Source organism: Zootermopsis nevadensis, unplaced genomic scaffold (assembly GCF_977971745.1).
Source record: "Zootermopsis nevadensis isolate Lab colony 2312 unplaced genomic scaffold, Znev_1.0 Znev_ptg000025l, whole genome shotgun sequence".
In the NCBI taxonomy this organism is placed as follows: Eukaryota; Metazoa; Arthropoda; class Insecta; order Blattodea; family Termopsidae; genus Zootermopsis; species Zootermopsis nevadensis.
The window spans coordinates 9,199,262-9,218,719 of NW_028259157.1; the positions used below are offsets into that span (position 1 = coordinate 9,199,262).

The 19,458-nt window shown below is 38.3% G+C and overlaps 2 protein-coding genes across 3 annotated transcripts in view; one reads left to right on the top strand and one right to left on the bottom strand.

Moving 5' to 3' along the window:
* The window catches only part of LOC110832562 (vitellogenin), a 30,805-nt gene extending 15,175 nt beyond the window's left edge, over nucleotides 1-15,630 (bottom strand). Inside the window, exons 1-11 of the mRNA XM_022069668.2 lie at nucleotides 15,553-15,630; nucleotides 14,129-14,152; nucleotides 11,085-11,230; nucleotides 9,710-9,847; nucleotides 8,727-8,879; nucleotides 7,495-7,731; nucleotides 6,276-6,521; nucleotides 4,880-5,352; nucleotides 3,400-3,568; nucleotides 1,658-2,241; nucleotides 719-926 (exon numbers count right to left, since the gene is read on the bottom strand). Coding sequence (XP_021925360.2) covers nucleotides 719-926; nucleotides 1,658-2,241; nucleotides 3,400-3,568; nucleotides 4,880-5,352; nucleotides 6,276-6,521; nucleotides 7,495-7,731; nucleotides 8,727-8,879; nucleotides 9,710-9,847; nucleotides 11,085-11,230; nucleotides 14,129-14,152; nucleotides 15,553-15,601 — 2,427 coding nt within the window. The 5' untranslated portion in view covers nucleotides 15,602-15,630. The remainder of the gene's footprint in view (nucleotides 1-718; nucleotides 927-1,657; nucleotides 2,242-3,399; nucleotides 3,569-4,879; nucleotides 5,353-6,275; nucleotides 6,522-7,494; nucleotides 7,732-8,726; nucleotides 8,880-9,709; nucleotides 9,848-11,084; nucleotides 11,231-14,128; nucleotides 14,153-15,552) is intronic.
* LOC110832575 (cadherin-like and PC-esterase domain-containing protein 1) overlaps nucleotides 1-19,458 on the top strand; it is a 270,092-nt gene that overhangs the window by 94,509 nt on the left and 156,125 nt on the right. The window lies entirely within an intron of this gene.

Genomic DNA, 19,458 nt, shown 5'->3' on the forward strand with positions numbered 1-19,458 from the left:
ACAATTTTTGTCCTCGAAACGTTTATATCTGCGTAAAAGTCTACATGGCATAGATACCAAAAAGATAATTATCGACACATCTTGTTTTGGTGTTGAGATTTCGTTAACGGAGTTACACTTGCTGTTCACTGTGACAAGGTTGGCAGCTTGTGGATTGTGGTCTTCTGGGTGGACAAGACTGCACGTCATCACGTCCCAGAAGATCACGATCAGTGTTTTTATATCGTCTTGAAAACCTCAGATCTCATAAGTGGAGCTAAATTGACAGTTTCATTCATGCAGTTTTAGAATTAATTGGTTATTACCCTTAAAGCAGTACGTGGAAATTCACATTAAATTATTATTCATTTAGACATTCGTTCAGTATGATAGGCCATGTTGCCCAGTTACGGTCAGATTTGTATGTTGTTAAGCGAACAGTAAAATACATTTTAAACTTGAATACTCCGACGTGCACATGGCTGTGAGTCTCTTTGAAGCTGAATTGTCGTGGCCTACAAAACAAATAGCATGTTGAAGATTTCCGTCTTCTGGGTTGTTGCAGAAGACAGAAATCTTCATACTCATCGCCCTGATGACGGAGGCAGTATGACCTCTGAAACGTCGGTTAACATCGACCAGACTACACAGCGCAACAACCCAGAAGACGGAAATCTTCATACTCACCGCTGTGAGAACCTCAAGTTTTACAAATAGCATGTTACTTTACTTAGCCCACCTGGAACGCCACTCGAGACACTCCTTCAAGGCGATGTGTGTAGCGGTAATAGAAATTGGTGGCGTCCAGACTCGTTTCATGCAACAGTTGGTTGAAGACGATTTCCTGCAAACTACCACTCACCGTGGACCACATGACGTTGTGGGATTTGTGCAGTCCGAGTGGTACAGGGTTTACAAGTGACAGTACCATTCTCGCATACCTGGATCTGAAGACATTTATTATTTTAATTGACAGTTTTCTTACTATAAGTAACATTATGCAACTTTCAGAGCCTAAGGCAAAAATACCTCACAATTTAGTGAATAGTGACATCGAAATTGGTAGCTATTCGGGTGATAAAGTTGAATGACGTTTTCTGGGGTGATCTGCCCTGTGAAAGTGGAGTTAATACCAAAAGTTTAGGAAACTGTTATACTTCTGATACCATAATCAGGGGGTTTATGTGATGAGTTACCATATCGAGTCACCTTACGCCATTTTAAAACTAATGACCTATGTTAAGACACAAGTCTGACCAGTACAGTCTTCGTTGACCGCTCTAGAGCGCGCCCTTTTCGCATGTCGAAAGTCAGTCGTGTTCAGAGATATACTTTTATGTGTTTGAGATCTGAGAATTTCAAGGCGATGAAGTTATCCATAAATTAGATTTGTAGGCTACTGCCAGTATGCTCCTCCGAAACGCTGGTATCAGCCAAATACAATTTCACACGGCGTGTAAACCCAGAAGTCCAACATCGACATCTTCATCGCAGTGAGAACCTCAGATCTCATAGAGATTTGAAGGTGTTCATGATTGGTAATTTGGCAAGGGTTTAGGAGATCTATTTATGATACAATGGCAGCATTCACTACAACAGACTAAGCAATGTCAAGAGAACCTGTATCAGGGTAGGTATTATCACTGCACAAAACCGTAATTAGAAAGAAGAAACTTACAACACTGAAAGGAGAGGGTCCTTTAAGTTCGCCAGCGATACGAGGGAACTGCGAACGAAGGCAGCCACTGCGAGACTCGGGTCGTACCAAGTTAGAACTGCAATGCGCTGCAGCAACACGAGTTGTGGTCTGGTGTAGAACAGAAGCGACACAGCAGCCACCCTCACTGCAACGGGCTGCCCGACGTCGTGGTACAAGGAGAACAGGATCTTCGAAGTTTGCTCCGGAAAGCTCAGCGCTTGATACTTCATTGCCAGGATTGCGGTGGCTCGCAGGTATGGGGTGATAGTAGCATCTTCTGCAAAAGCTTTGAGAGGACCGAGTGCCGCGACAGCCCCCGTGTTCCCCAGGGCAGCTACGTACACCCGTCGCAGAGAAGCGTCTGACCGCAGCATGCTAGTAAACCACGAGATGTATTCTGAAGCATGGTGCCTCTCGCAGGTGGCGTCGAATGTTTCGTCCGTGTACTGGGCATAACGGGACCTGGAGTCTACGCAGGCGATGCGTAGGAGGTGGGAAAAGGCAAGGATAGACGTAGTCTTCAACTGTGGGTCCTCACGAACTGCCATACTTTGGATCATATCCTGCAAGGCAAGAGTGACTGTTGAGTCTACCAGTCTTACTCATTGGAGCAGAGTCTTTCGTGAGGAGCTCCTTAGGGCGGTATCGCACTAGGATGCCATGGCAGCGACACCAACAGCGATGCCATGGCGTCCAGCTGCCAGAAAAAGACGCCAGACAAGCTGCCAGCTTTCGACGCCAGTCGAACGAACAGATGGATCAACATTATGAGATCACGAAATGAAGGGCTATTAGCAAGGAGAAATGTCCACTTTTATCACTTTTGAGAAAATGAGATTTACCTTTATCAAAACTACATACCTGGAGTGAATTTCAATTTTGTTACAAAGAAATAAGTAAAAAAAAAATTCTCCATACACACACTTTGCATGTCCATACCATTATTGAATTTGAAATATTTCAGTTCTTGCAAATCACATGTAATATTACATGAACAAACTTTATTTAATAAAACATTATAAAAGCAGGTTTCTTCTTAATTCACGTTATTTGTGATATATAGATTGCTAAACAAAAAAACTTAAAAATCAAGTTGCCATATTGGAAAGCGGCCCCACAAATAAAGCCATAGAAACACTTCTTAGCTAATTCTTTCTTTTCTACTGTAAATAAATCTCCTCCAAATATTTCCACAAGTTCTACCCAGTTTCATTTTTTCAAGTCCCGGTTTGCGTATTCAATAGCAGATGAATCCCATAGTGATGGTCGGGACCGAATTTCAATTATCAATCTTTCGGTGTCGAAATTATCCATGTTTGGAAGAAACAGAAATACACACAAGCACATTCACGCAAGGACGTCAATGGACTGGCCAGACTGTCATGTGATGTTGATTTGGCCTTGGCCGTGGCAGCGATGCCAGTAGCATTTGAACTTGGCATCGTGGTTGGCAGCGATGCCAAGTTGGAAGCGCTGCCAGACGGATGCCAGGTGCGATATATGACTACTAAATTAATGCATTGAGTTTGGCCGAGATGCTGGCAGCTGCGCCATGGCCTCCCGTTGGCATCCTAGTGCGATACCGCCCTTAATATACTTTGTTCGAACATGCACAACTTTTATGCAGAAGTATATTATACGTTAGTGAACGTGATTCTGATTTAATTTTCTTTCGTTTACTCTGTATATAGGCTCGCATCTGTTCTCGTCACCGTACTCACATAGAACTGCCTGACAATATCCGGGCCTGGAGTTTGTAGATGTGCCGGCATTGTGACCATTACTTGATTAGCTTCTTCTCCTCTGAGGTCCTTCTGCTCAATCCACGTTCTGAGTATATGGAAAGCAGGGTTGGTTCCACACATGACCATAACATCGCGATACACCTTACTGTAACACGTAACATTGTTATTATTACTGCCTTTTTCGGTCTTTTACTATCGTAAAGTATTTTGAAAAGAACGCGTTTCGGAAACTGGATCTGTTTTCGTCGTCAGATGAATCTGTGAGGAGGACCTACACATTTGGACCTCTGGAACCACAGCGTATCAAGTAATTTTACATAAACTCCTAAAATCATGTGTTGTAGCCGTAGTTAATACAGTTTACAGTAAAAATTGTGTAAATACCCACAAAAACTTAAAACTACAGAAATAAAATAAAATAAGCCCACTAAAACTTTGCCAGAAATCTAATCGATCGACAAAGTCCTGAAATCTAGTAACAGCAAGTGTAATTTACCACCGTCAGAATTCCTTAGTTTTCATACGTAACGTTGTATTCAAGCATTCATTCCTTTTTGTAAATTATTTATTTACAATACAGTAGTTTTAAAAGTCGACACAACTGGTAGATATCTGTCTTAAAGTAGATCTTTAAGTCTATTTGACCTGTGACATTTGAGATTCTAACGGCGATAAAGAAATCGATGATAATCTTCTGGGTTGTAGCGCCCGTGTATTTGGTATGTTTGATCTGTGTGTGCATTTCACGCAGATCAGGACACCGACATCGGACACCCATTTCATATAAGAAACCTGTACCATACTAATACAAACACATAAACCCCAAGAACATTTTTAATAATAATAATAATTCAGAGAATTAAATAATAAACCTTAAAACCCAATTATTTTTATATGACTAAAACAACACAGACACCGAACATGTATCAATTATTTATTTTAATCCGTCTGATCACAATAATTGAGTTTTTAAGTTCTTAGATATATTTTACACCTGATGATGGTTTTATAAAAACCGAAACATGTTGTGTAAATGTTCCGAAATGTAAATCGATCAATCGATATGGAACATGAATGATATTTTATTATCTTAATTATAAGAAATTTTAAATAAAATTATATTGTGATCAGACGGATTAAAATAAATAATTGATATAATATTCACAATATGACGCAATTACACTATTTTACCGAAAACATGTAAGTCGAAAGAAATATATCAACTTCATATCAGCTGTTAAAAGTTCTTAAATGTTAACTTTCACATGTAATTATAGCTTAATGGAATATTGCGGTAGATTCCATTAATTGATCATTAATAAGGATAAATAGGACTTGAAAGGTATAATTTGTTTTACGTGAAGCAATGCAATGATGCAATCTCCGCTCTCTTACCTTTAGGCAGCTTTGGTTTTTTTCAAGAACTGTACAGCCACGTGGAAAGGAGTTTACTTACCTTTCTGTAAGCTGCTGTTTGTTGTTCTGTGGTTGGAAATTCACACTCGAAACCGCCCTTTTCAAGTCAAACAGTGTCATTGTACGACAAATTCGTACAGCTACCAACACCTTCTCCAAAGTCATCTTCTCATGAATCAATGTAGACTCTTCAAAATCTGTAGCTACATCAGTAATTGTTTCTTTTAGTTTTTGTATTTGTTGGAAACTTCTCTCGGATCCTTGGAGCCCTAAAGCGTTCGGAATTAAAGGTTGGTGTGGAGGGTTGTGTAATCCCAGCAGCCCAAGTTCCCATTGATTTCTTTCTTTGTTCGAAACCTCCGGTTGAGTGGTGTTTAGATTTGTTGCGTTCATGGATGTTGGAATATCATTTGTTGCTCCTTTATTTGTGCTTGCTGATGGAGTTATATTTGTTGTTTCTTCTGTATATCTCGGATAATACTTTTCCATCTCTTCAAGTAAAGGACATGTATCCTATGGAAAAACGCAGTTGCAATAAACATCTTTTGTCAAACTAAACCAATCATTTAAAGTAAATTAAGTACGGGTAATCTAAGTTTGTATGCTGTGATTTTTAAAAGATTTAATAAATAACTTGTCACAAATACCCAGGAGCTAAAGGTTGTAATTGAAACTGCCACTCTATTAATTTTTAATCCATACGATATTTATCGATTAGTCAATGGATCAGCCGATGTGTTTACAAAGTTAATATAAAGAGTGGCTGAGGCATGGACCTCGTCAGCCTGGCCCCTAGGACTGTGGGTTCGAGTCCCACTCAAGGCTTGAATGTTTGTCCGCGTCTTTCTGTGTTTGTATAGGTAGAGGCCTTGCGTCGGGCTGATCACTCATCCAGGGAGTCCTACCACTGTCCAAATAGATCAAGAATGAATAAATAAAAACCTCGACACCTACGGGTAAAAGTGGATATAGAGAAAGAAAGATTATGCAACACAGATCATTATAGACATATTCTTTTGCATCAGAATGATTGTGAATTACGAATTCAGAATCATAATAAATTTCAATTATAAACGTTATGTGCTACGGTTGTTGTAACAAGGACAAATATAACCTATATAAATGTATGAGTTAAAGAAAACGAAAGAATATATTAGATTATTCAATCACACACTAATTAGTAATTGTGAGATTTGAGGTTATCGCAGCGGCCGAGTTGACTACGATGTTCTGGGTAATGATAACGTGCTGACTCGTAGGTAGATATTAATGTTTCAGCCCTGAAGATAGAGGCAGAATGTTTCTCCGAAACGTTAGCATATATCTATGTGTGCACACGGCGTCATAACCCAGAACAATAACATCGTCTTGTCACTAATTAATTTAATATCTCTTGTTACAGCTGCTACCGAAAACGACATATTGAACTGACATACCTTGTGGCCATTCGCGTGTGTGAATTTGAATTTGAGCTCATTTGAAACAATGGGGTCGGCTGGGGGACTGAAGCGACGTGAAGTTTCCTTCATAGAAATGAGGTTCATCGTAATGTATGAGCTGACAGATGCTTCACTCTCTCCGTGTAAGTGCAGGTTTACTAATACTCTCGAGTTGGTTTCCGTTTGAAGTATTCTGAAGTCGTTCTGATCGCCACATCCGGACAACCTCGTTATTGACACTCTCTGTAATAAGGGAGACACCACATAGTATTCGTACTAGATCGAGGCCTAGTATCGGCCTCAAAATCGACTCTCCTATAGTATTCGAAATAGTGATAATGCTTGCAGTGATATCCTTCTGATACACCATAGTCATTTTTTTTTATTTGTAGTGTTCTGTCTGACGACAGGTCCATATCCTTTTCTCGGACTGGGACCTGTTCATATACGTTCTTGGCAGATGATCCAGAAGTGGTTTGCCATTGCCTTCTCCTGTGTGTTGGGATGCCACGGAGAAACCGGGGAAGCCCCCAGAGGAAAACTCCGTGATGCCTAGACCACGGCCTTGCCCAACACAAGTTATAAATTCGGGCACCGCCGGGAATCGAACCCGAGACCCCAGGATTACAAGGCCAGCGTTCTAACCACTAGACCACCGTGGCGGTTCACCATAGTCATAACTGAATAAACAAATACAAGACTATCAGACGTTTCTTGGCTGTTCTCCATCTCTCGCCATCTTAACTATAAACCGATGCCTCATGACCTCAGTATTTCAAACAGCGCCAAAAATTGTTTAAAATCATTACGCTTTCTTTGTCTCTGTTTTCATGTATGTGCCAAATTAATGCTGTGAACGTAATGGGACGTGAGAGTGAAGTTGGAAGGGACGTCTCGTCTGTGTAACAAACAAGTTTTATTTGGTAGCCTGTTTGGTTGGTGATCATTTCTGTTATGGAATTTTGGGCCTTATGGGATAATGTTTGACTGTGTATGTTTTCTTATTTACACGTTCACGCATTTCCTGGGGTTGATTTATTAGTGTTGTAGTATTTTCCTTTGGGAAATCGTAGCAGAAAAGCTGTTGTCTTATATGATGCGTCGATCGATTCTTAATATCACTTAAAGAGATTGCTGGCATGATTGTGTAACTATCAAATCCCTGAAAAAGATTCGTTCTTAGATTTAAAGGAAATGTTTTCCTGTGTGTACTTACTTTCCAGAAATCTTGACACATGTTGCCCCCCGGGTGACATTCCTTGGACTTTGGAAGCCCGAAATGAAACTCGGCACTGTATTCACAGTTTGTTAAGTTTCGTGTCCTGAATATTTCAACGAAGTTCATGTTGCCACATATATCTGCTGATGGGAACCATTCGGCACGAGCTAAAGCAACGGATCTTGGGATTCGGGTCACTTCATACAGAACCTCGCATCTCCCGAACACAGAGTTCTGAAGTAAAAGATTACAAATGGTATCTCTTGAAACACCAACTTAAACTTGATATATCAACACGTTTTATTTGGTCTCTTACGTTACTGTTTTCTAAATCGGGAACTTAATTTCGTGAGAGAGAGAGAGTTCCGAATTAAAAGAAGGGAAGGGCATTGGGATTCCACCCATCATTGCCACGGTAAATAATTGCAAAACTAGCCAAACGATGGGCACTGCTTGGTGAAATATTCTTCATACTTTAGAGGAAATGTAGCCTGTAGTGTAGGCACGAGACTTACTCCCACTTTTACGTGTTCATAACAGTGCAGACAAGGCCATTGACGGCGATGGACTACAGTCCAATTTCTGTGAGGGTAGGAAATTGGTTCCCAAAGCTCGTAGGCAAAGCCCCAGGGGGTCAGGCCCCAAGAAAGTAAGTATCGTGGGTAAGGGATCTGTGGTAAAACCCCGAAGGTTAAATATATATAATCCCGGTCCTGACTGGGCTGGGTGGCGACATTACTTCAGGGTGTCCCCAGAGGGTGCAGTCCCCATAAGTGGCTTAGCTCCGTGGAGTGGACTCTCTTTCAGAACATTATCAACGACAGCGAAGGCAAGGGCTACGTATAACAATAACAGAGGTTTCCCATTGTAGCTTGAAAGGCGAAAATGTTTTGTTGAGGACAAATGGAACAACTTTGTGATTTAAGGATTTATGTTCGCGTGTAGAAAACTATTACAGGCATATTCCATTTTATGGTTAGTAAAATTAGTCATATTATTAGATGTCACGTGTTTGATATTATTCTTCCTACATTTATCTAAAGGTAAACCTTAATACAAAAGTATGAATGTAATGACAACAGAGCAACTGAAGACAATACTAGAGAAAACTCGCTAAATATCGTGTATCAGTACCTGAGACAGTGAAAAGTTTTGTCAGGTTTTAGATTTCTACGTCAAATATTTAAAAAAAATAAAAGGTATATATAATAGTAAACATTCATTCTTACCTCCATCATTTTGTACGAAGCATTAATTTGATTCCTTTTTCCTTTCTGGCCCCTTTTTAAAAACTTTAAATCGATTTGTAATTGGTTCACAATTCCTTGAATTAAATTCATCTCCCAGTCGTCCAGACCAGTTTTAAATGACACTGTCTCCACCTGCGCAAATGTTAAATTATTTACAGAAATTTAAGTTTTAAATCTACACTGGACTAAACTGAAACAGAAAGATTTCATTTTCATTACTTTTGGAGATATTCTGTGCACAGTGGCGTCGTGCATGTTTGGTGCACTCTTAACTGAGTTAATATTAAACATGTTCTGGTTTTGATCAAGTTCAGGGAATTATTAATTTTGAATAGATACAGTTATGTATATGAAACCACTAATGCGATGAATATATGCCGAATGAATGCGTGATGCTATACCTCAATTCGCACATACGTTTTCAGGTCGTGGTGCACCGGGGACAAATTAGTTTTTGTACTGGATAATTTTACTGAATTATCGAGCCAATTCAGCTTATATTTGGATCGAAAAGTTCCAATGTCTACTTCACGAAACAGCGTGGATATTCCTTTTAACTTATCTTCAGCATCAGAAGACAATCTTTTTAATCTTACGAGTTATATTTGATTTTATAAAAAAAAAATTAAAACTTGTAAGCCCCACATGCAAAGCCAGTGTAAAATTTAAAAAAAAATTAAGTTTTCGAAAGTAATAACTATAATAACAGTAGTAGTAGTTAAATCGGTTTGTTTGTTGTAAGAAATATGATAAAATGCGAGTTATGAAACTTAATTTTGGGCGTAGCACTGTGCACATGTAAGGTTATATGGTTATATATAGGACCATTTGCCATGTGGCGAAATTAATAAATTAATTGTATATTCATATATTAAACACTATTTATCGTTGCCAAATATTAATGCAGTCGTCAGTCAAGAGTTTATTATACTAAATGGAGAAGTGTATGTCGGAGTAATTACCCCTTGTCTGCTCAGTCTGACGGCGATGGTTGAACTTGTGATGGGCAGTTCCCTGAAATTCTCCCGGGCATTGTCTGTGTTCGACCACCATCCTTCGGGCAGATTCTCGTGCAGCTTCGTGTAAGTCATATTTTGAAGCTGTAAAAAAAAAACATGCATACTTATACTGATATCCTGAAGCCACAGACTCGATATTATAATTGTTTACTTTTTATTGTATAACACAACTTTGCTTAGACTTCATCTTCTGCTATGACAAAATCAGATTTTATATACGAGGACGTGTCGAGAAAATTGGATGTAAATTTCAACATCCGATTGTGATTTGGTAGTCCAGTGGAATTCACTGAGAAAATGATTAATCGTTTTATGGGATTAACTAAGGAATGTTTGAAATTCCGATGTAGTTGTTAGCATTGTGCTTGGCATTCGTGATGTTATGTCTTATCTTGTCTTCCAGCATGCTGCGTGTATTACTGAATTGTTTTAACTTTTCTTCATTGCATCTTGTGGATTCTGTTCAGAGTAGTCGAACAGGAAACATTTTCGGTAGTGAAATTTTACGTAAGCCTGTGAATATAATAGCAACATTCACAGATCTGACGTCCGTGTTTCATCCGAGAATCCCTAAAGTTCATTGAATATGAAGAAATCTTGTTATGTTAATTTAAATCAAAAACAGATGTTAGCATAAATGTTAAAATACGAACTATATTCACGATTAAATTGTGAGTAGAGACAATTTATGGACTTTTTTTTTGTTCTGCAAAATATTATAAATTAGGGCTTAAAATTATAACTCTACTTATTTTGTTCGTACGAGAAAGAAATGTATGCCATGAGAGAATAATAGCGATGGTAAAAAATTATCTTCTGGGGTACTGCGCCGTGTAATCTCGTAGAAATTGACAGACGTCGTTGGTCAGTCAGCGTCGTATAAGAATCATCTTCATATTCGCCGCCGCGAATACCATATACCTCACAAAATACGTAATTGGTGCCTGAGAAAAAAATATTTGGAGGAAAAAGAAACTAACTAATAGAATTGGGAAATTCACATAACGTCGAAGCTTAAAAATTGTATTCAGTGCAGAATTAAAGATAACGTGGACAATAATTTTGAGTATATTATGAGGGTTGAAATATATCTTTGAGACTTTGGCTACATTGTAGGTAAGAGAGAAAACGTGAGGACTGAGGCCATAATGGACCAAATTGTTCACAAAGGTAAATATTTGTCAGCTGTTCTGGAATTATTTTGCGCCATTCTTAAAATATTTCTGCACAAAGATAAGTTTTGTCACTGAAACTCAGTATCTAGCACGAATACTTGTATAAGAATGATTAATTTCCTTCAAGAACGTCCAGCACTCACCTTGAGGAAGAGGCCGCTGGTATCCGTTTGCACGCGAAGAATGCCTCGATACCGGATGCCAGAATGCTGCTGTTGCCCCAGGCTCGGAATGCCCGCCACGGTCCGTCCGTCCAACGCGAACATGTGTTCCTTCCTGGGCTTCCAGCCTCGAGAGCGGACAAGGAAAAATATACCAGTTCAGTTGCATTATCAGAGTTCTTTTAATCTTAATCCAGCTACGTTTCACTTGCTGGAAGATTCTTCTTTTACGCATCTGAGAAAATACACAGCTGGCTGAGAATTTAACTGATATTCGAATGAGAATACTGGATTTTTTTGTTTTATTTTTGGCAACACTGCTGATTCCCTGTGTTGCGAGTGTGGTTCATTTGTAGTTGCGTTATTGTCTGAAGGAATGAAACGGGCAGAGCTCCACCAAAAGTAGGTGTTCAGTGTGGACACAGCTGTTTGTCACAATGAGTGGATTGAAATATTTTAATGAAGTGGATCGAGTGTTCTTTATATAGACAAGTAAGCAATGATTTCTGGGAATTTCTGAAAGAAAGGATATTAATTAATGTTCCTCGTCCTTGGTACAAAACTTTAGCGTAGCAAACGTCTTTGAGCCGCCCGCACTCCGCCAAATGACTACAACTGGTCCATACTCGCAGACATCCGTTCTTAATCTACAGCATGGCTAGGCTTCAGCAGTGTCGCCAATTATCCAACGAAAATATTTCAATATTGCTGTCTTTTAATTCCTCTCGTAGAACAGATTTGCTTGAATCTGGTCTTGAACTTAAGGTAACTTGTTAATTTTTTTTTTTAAAAAAATTGGCTTAATTTTATTTGAAGTTCGTTCCATTCGGTTCATCTCCATGATACATCATGATATGTCGCGTGAGGAACCTGTAATGGCGATGCATACAGGCCTTAAATAACGGAACTAAGAAAAGACGCGATTAATGTTTCTCGATCGGGTCGAATGACCCTGACACATTTCATAAACCTTGCCAAGTTGGATGTTTCATTTCATTTCGTGCTGGATGAGTGCGTTTGTGTGACAGCTACTCTAATGCATGTTATGTATGAATTTAAATGTTCACTTGTTATGTACCCAAGGGCAACAACGTCTCTTCAAATAAAGATGCAAAAAGCTCTCTTTGGCTGTCTGGGTTAAAAAGAATATAATAGCTTTTAATAATAAGACTACAGACATACATCGTATTCGCGAGTGACACGTTTCTCAGATGATCGCGAAGGAGGTTAACGGATTCTAATAAATATATCTACCGGCATGTAACCCCTGAGTGAATTATTATGTTATTTTCTTTCGGTTGTTTTCCTAACATCATTTCACCTTTCATTAAATATATGTTTAGGCTACAGGACAACATCGTTATATAAATACAGTAAAGTCCCTTGAATATGTGGCAGGTTTAAAATAATAAATCAAAATTGCATTTACTGAGAAATTAAGAGCAGTCTAAATTCAGGAAATATTTGCTACCGTGCAGTTCAGAATTTTCTGTATTTTCCGTATGCTATCTAAAGCAGTGATATTCAACCTGGGGTACGCGTACCCCCGGGGGTACGCGAAGACATCTTAAGGGGTACGTGAAATTTAATAAAAATATTATTTTATGATAAACACTGAATAATCAGGGACAGATTTAATACATTATTTTGGATGAAATTTATTTAATTTATTTTAGATGTAGATTATATAATATGTATAACTTGAATTATACACCAACAACTTTGGGGGTACAAAGTTGAAGAGAAATTATATCTGGGGGTACGCGAAGACATCTTAGGGGGTACGTGAAATTTTAAAATTTATATCATTTTATGATAAACACTGAATAATCAGTAATGTAATTTATTTAATTTATTTTAGATGTAGATTATATACTATGTATAAATTGAATTATAAACCAACAACTTTGGGGGTACAAAGTTGAAGAGAAATTATATCTGGGGGTACCGAACAAAAAAGGTTGAATACCACTGATCTAAAGCATACAAACAACTATTCTACCTGCGAAGTTCTATGAGTGTAAAACTTGGTCTGTGATATTAAGAGTCACCAAATGTACTTGATTGGGCTGTTGTGAGCATGGTAACGAAATTTTATGTACCATAAAATACGCGGAATTTTTTGAAGCAACGAGACGCGGGCTGTGACGCAGCACGTGGTTTATGAAATGTGAGCAGAAACTTTTGAAAGGAATTTCGTGCCTGTGTATACCATCATCTGTGGTTATAGGAAATTCGCGGATGTGGATGGACGGCTGTACTACTCCCCTAGGACACGTCGACGTGTCACGAGTAATGCTCCGTCTTTCCTAGCGTGTAGACAGCAGACATTTCCTCATTCCATTTGATCTTCTGTCTGTCTGCTAGTCTCTGTTCTGAACACTTCAGTTATAATTAGCGATACTTATCTCGACTGTCCCGTAATGCGGATTCTTTGGATCAGAGCAACATATTCGCGCTATTTCCTAAAATATATTGCAATAAAACATTCGCGCACAGAACAATTTAAGTGGAATTTAGAATGAAGTAATAACAGTATATGAGTGAAAGGCGAGGTGTTAAGGAATTGAATGTTGATCTTGAAAATTCAGTGTCTGTATTCTGTGTTGTAATGCCGTGTGAACTTGAAGGTAGACGCCAGTGTTTCGGTGTAATTTTATGAACTATACAGCGTTATTCAATGGAAGGCCTCAGTTATAAATTGCTGAAGGGAATTAATTGTAGCTGTCTACCTAGGCGATAAGAAATTTCCTGTCCTAGGACGTTAGGTGGTTGATTTCTTCATTTAGTAATAATTCAGTACAATTACAAACATATAATTTCCACAATTATCTGGCACAGATTTTAAAATATGTATTTTTAAAATAATTGTTAAAATCTTCCCTTAATTTTGCAGACATGCGTTGTTTTGTTAACGAGTTAAGGAAAGCAATGAACATCAAGTCGGCCTGCAGTTCATAGGTCAGGGGTCACAGGTTTCGTCATATCTTTAGAAGAATTATGCTGAAGTGGCGCATTGAACTTACCATGATCTGCATATGATTTCGAAACTGTAAAACAAGAAACAATCAATTAATACGTATCGGATCATAGGCAGAATATATTAAACTTGTGTAATTCACTCCTTGTTAAAAATGGAGACAATCCTGACTTCGACGATAAGCTATTCGACAGTTAATTATTTAGACCAAATTTATCATAAACTCACTAATATCCTTACGTAGAGAATTTAAGGACTTTGATTCACAGATCACTCGGAGACTGGTCTCAGTGTCAACCTTTAACTAATTGATGTTGATAACCGTGGCGTGGTTGTATTTTCTTTGCTTTATTTGCGATGCCCGAATTTATAACTTGTGTTGGGCAAGGCCGTGGAGTTTTCCTCCGGGGGCTTCCCCGGTTTCTCCGTGGCATCCCAACAATTACTCCATTCACACACAGAAGAAGGCAATGGCAAACCACTTCTGGATCATCTGCCAAGAACGTATATGAACAGGTCCCAGTCCGAGAAAAGGATGGAAGGATCCTGTTCATATGGACCTGTCGTCAGACAGAACACTAAAATAATAAATAAATGCTAAAGGTTTCTGATGAAGACATGTCATGAAACTGATGCATATTCTTTGGACACATTCCTTCGTTTGTTAATGTGAAATGCGGTTTATAACATATCTCTAGTTTCGTCATCGGGTGAAACTGTATCTCACACAGGTTATAGATAATACTCGGCATAGTAATATATTTTATATTTCCAAGAATTGTAGCTTTAAAATTTGTCTAAATGAAAAGTGATTTCGCCAAGATAGTGAAACGTCTAAGAAAGTAACCATTGACAGTATGATGTACTACAACTTATTCATCCATATGAAAGAGAGCTATGGAAATACATTTTGCAAAAAGATGGCTTTAGTTAGTAAAATTGAAGAGTATTTCTTGTCCATTTAAGGATGCTGTGAGTAGCTCGGTGTATAGTATCACAAGTTAAAAAAAAATCCATGTATTCGTATAAGTTAGTGGTAGTCTTGTGGGCTCTGACGTCATGTTGACTAGTAGGCGCACGGCGTCACTACTCACAAGACCGCCATCTTCTTCTTCACTGATGAGGATGTATTCCGCTCTTTCAAACTTTTCTCTGAATTTAAAACTCGTGATTCATTTCGCTTGATACTTGCATTCTTAACTACAAATTTAAAGTTATATTCTCGTTACTTTAGCAACATTTGTAAATTTTGTTTGTTTATTGTCGAAATCAAAACGTTTCTTCCGCCCATTTCGAATTCGAATTGTCACAGTCCGTGTAGCCAGCGATCAAAGAGGCAAACGGCAAGCTCTGTTACCTGTCACTGTGTTAATGCATTGTAATAACTGGACATAAATGTTATTTTCGTTAGGAATAGTACAAGCCTTAATGTTAAGTTCCCAGTCTCAGATTTTGTAGGATCGTACTTACGTATCAGAAGACAAATCGTGCAAAGAACAGTCTTTTCGGGACTCCTCATCGTGGCAACTGAAATTGTGTAAGGGACTCCGGTCGTGAGGAGAAAATAGTGCCGGGACGGCAGGTCTAAGGTCAAGGTTATTAAAAATAGAAAGCTGAGGTTGCATCTTGTGGGGCCGTGACCTACGCATCCTTGATCTCTGTCACGCGTGTCAGGTTCTGCACTCCTAATCACTTATCACAATTCGCTCCATATTGGAACTGTTCCCCCTCAGAACCGACATCAGCACTTCAGTTCCATGGAGTAGATACCCACATGAAAAACTAAAGGTCTCTCAGTCAAGAAATTCCTTATTTTTATCAATAAAATCTTCTCAGGCAATCAGCCGCGTTAGCTGGTTACAGTAGTAAACCGACGTTTCGGTAACAAACTCTGTCCCCGTCTTCAGGGTTCTGATGTGACTGGATCCTCGGAAGTCGCCTGGCGAAAAGGGAAATGCCCTGTTTAATCACGCCTTCTCAACTCTGAATGTTATAGAGCTTTGCATGAGAAAAATTAATGATATGGAAAGGCTTGGTCGTGGACTATTTTAAAGTCCGTCGTCATTTTTTTCCTAGGACTTAACACAAAATGACCGGCTTACTAGCCGATGATTGAACTTGGGACCTCCAGATATAAATGGCTAGGAATGCGCTTGTCCTTGATATTCAGCAGATTAACATTAAAATGTCTAGTCCATGAAAGATTCTATAACTGTGAAGATGATTGAAATAATTCAGACTGTTATTGAGTTGAAGATTTCTGTCTTCTGGGTTGTTGCGCTGTGTAGTCTGGTCGATGTTAACCAACGTTTCAGAGGTCATACTGCCTCCATCATCAGGGCGATAAGTATGAAGATTTCTGTCTTCTGGGTTGTTGCGCTGTGTAGTCTGGTCGATGTTAACCAACGTTTCAGAGGTCATACTGCCTCCATCATCAGGGCGATAAGTATGAAGATTTCTGTCTTCTGGGTTGTTGCGCTATGTAGTCTGGTCGATATTAACCAACGTTTCAGAGGTCATACTGCCTCTATCATCAGGGCGATAAGTATGAAGATTTCTGTCTTCTGGGTTCTTGCGCTGTGTAGTCTGGTCGATGTTAACCAACGTTTCAGAGGTCATACTGCCCTGATGACGGAGGCAGTATGACCTCCGAAACGTTGGTTAACATCGACCAGACTACACAGCGCAACAACCCAGAAGACAGAAATCTTCATACCCACCGCTGTGAAACCCCCAAATCTTACGTGTTATTGAGTTGCTTGCATAATTATAGAGATGGTGGCGGTGGTGATTTGATTGTATGATACATAGTATTTTCGTATTCTAAACTCTTGCAAATCGAGTGAAAACAGACAGATATTATCATAAAAACAAAATATCTATTTTCCCAGAAGAAAGTGCATTGAAAGAATTAGGCCTATCTGCGTAAATTAGAACGAAAAAGAAAATTTGTATCTCAGCGTTAAGTTTCTAAATATCTGCTGCACGAGCCATCTACAGGGCTCAGTAGAATGTAGCTTCTGCGTAACTTCCTTACAGACAGGATGGAGCCATCTGGTATCAGAAACGTGGAATATTACGAAAGCTGACAGAGGTTACACGTGCTTGCCACTGTACTTAGACTAACAATAAAATATGTTCATTAGCCCAAAAATCAGTTCGCGTCTTCATGGCTCATTAATTCCATCCTCAAACATAGAATCCAAACTCGAGAACTACTGGAATTCAACTAAGAAAATCGAACACGGGCGATCGTCGAAAACGGTTAGACTCGTGGTCTTACATTGTATGAACTGAACATTAGGTTGCATCTTATATAAACAGAGTGTGATTGGATTGATCTGGCTGAAAATTGGTTTATTTGGCCGGGTTTTCGTGAACATGGGGAAATTTCTTGTTAGTTTATGAAGAAGGTCTGTGATCAGTTGAGTTAGTCTGTTAATCTCTGAAACCGTCGCAGTTTAACAAAAAAATTAGCACTTGGCGGAAGGCAATTGTTTTCTGAAACGATCATATCCTGAAATCCGCTAGAACTGGCATTGCTTATTAGAACGACAGGAGATACTTAGTTATTAATTCTTATTTACGAAGGTTGCTTGAGGGAGTTTCGTTTTTAATTTCCGGTGTCACTGGTTAGTGTAGTCGTTAAGATAGTAATTTACTTTCCCCACACATAAGGCCTATGAGTCATCTCCCCACATTAACACATTCAGGTTCCTTGCTTTCGTCTGAGTACCTGAGTTGTTCAACAGACCAGCTGCCTCGTAAGCAGAAACAGATATTTTGGAGAGCTTGACTGTTGCCTAAACCAGTGGTATTCAACCTTTTTTGTTCGCGTACCCCCAGATATAATTTCTCTTCAACTTTGTACCCCCAAAGTTGTTGGTGTATAATTCAAGTTATACATAGTATATAATCTACATCTAAAATAAATTAAATAAATTAAATTACTGATTATTCAGTGTTTATCATATAATGATATAAATTTTAAAATTTCACGTACCCCCTAAGATGTCTTCGGGTACCCCCAGATATAATTTCTCTTCAACATTGTACCCCCAAAGTTGTTGGTGTATAATTCAAGTTATATATAGTATATAATCTACATCTAAAATAAATTAAATAAATTGCATTACTGATTATTCAGTGTTTATCATAAAATGATATACATTTTTTAAATTTCACGTACCCACTAAGATGTCTTCGCGTACCCCCAGATATAATTTCTCTTCAACTTTGTACCCCCAAATTTGTTGGTGTATAATTCAAGTTATACACAGTATATAATCTACATTTAAAATAAATTAAATAAATTAAATTACTGATTATTCAGTGTTTATCATAAAATGATATAAATTTTAAAATTTCACGTACCCCCTAAGATGTCTTCGCGTACCCCCAGATATAAATCTCTTCAACTTTGTACCCCCAAATTTGTTGGTGTATAATTCAAGTTATACATAGTATATAATCTACATCTAAAATAAATTAAATAAATTACATTACTGATTATTCAGTGTTTATCATAAAATAATATATATTTTTTTAAATTTCACGTACCCCCTAAGATGTCTTCGCGTACCCCAGGTTGAATACCACTGGCCTAAACGACGCTGTATCAAGTACATTAGTTGTATTACATCGAATTAGATAGGAAGATGATTATGAATAGTTAGTCGCTATGAAAGGACGAGTTGTGGTCTGTCACGATAGTTGGCTGTAGCCTGAGGAAAGTCATGAAAGCGATCATTCAGGATTCCTGGTAACCTAGACAAGATTCGAACCTGGCACGTTCAGAATGTGAGTCTGGAGTGTTACTGCTGCACCGCGTTATTCGGTGAGTGTTTGATGCTCAAATAAATTGATCACATAATTGTCGATGTTAATCTTTTGGGTTGTGACACCGTTCATGGAGGCAGTATGTTCCTCCGAAACATTTGTATCTACCTACAAGACAACATGACAGTAAAAAAGAAATCGATATCTTGAGAGCTATGAGAACCCTCAAATTTCAGATTGTTAAATAAATTGTACAGGTTAATATTATAAAATTACAGGGGAATAGAACAAATAATTTGAGATGTTTTCTGTCTTGTAACTGTAATGGCGATTAATTCAAAATGAGATTATCGGATCACTGTTGGAAGAAAAATTACATATAATATTGCAATTTGTTATTTATTTGATAAGAAACCACCTAGAAAATGTGGGTAGGGATGTAGCTTTGTGTTGTAATGGACGTTAAACATATCCTTTAAGTCTAAAACTTCTTGACGATGGTGAAGAGTCAATTGAATAAAAATTTTCTTGGATATTATCCATCGTCTAGTAAATATAAAACGTAAAACGACATTTCGGAGATAGGGATTAGCTCTA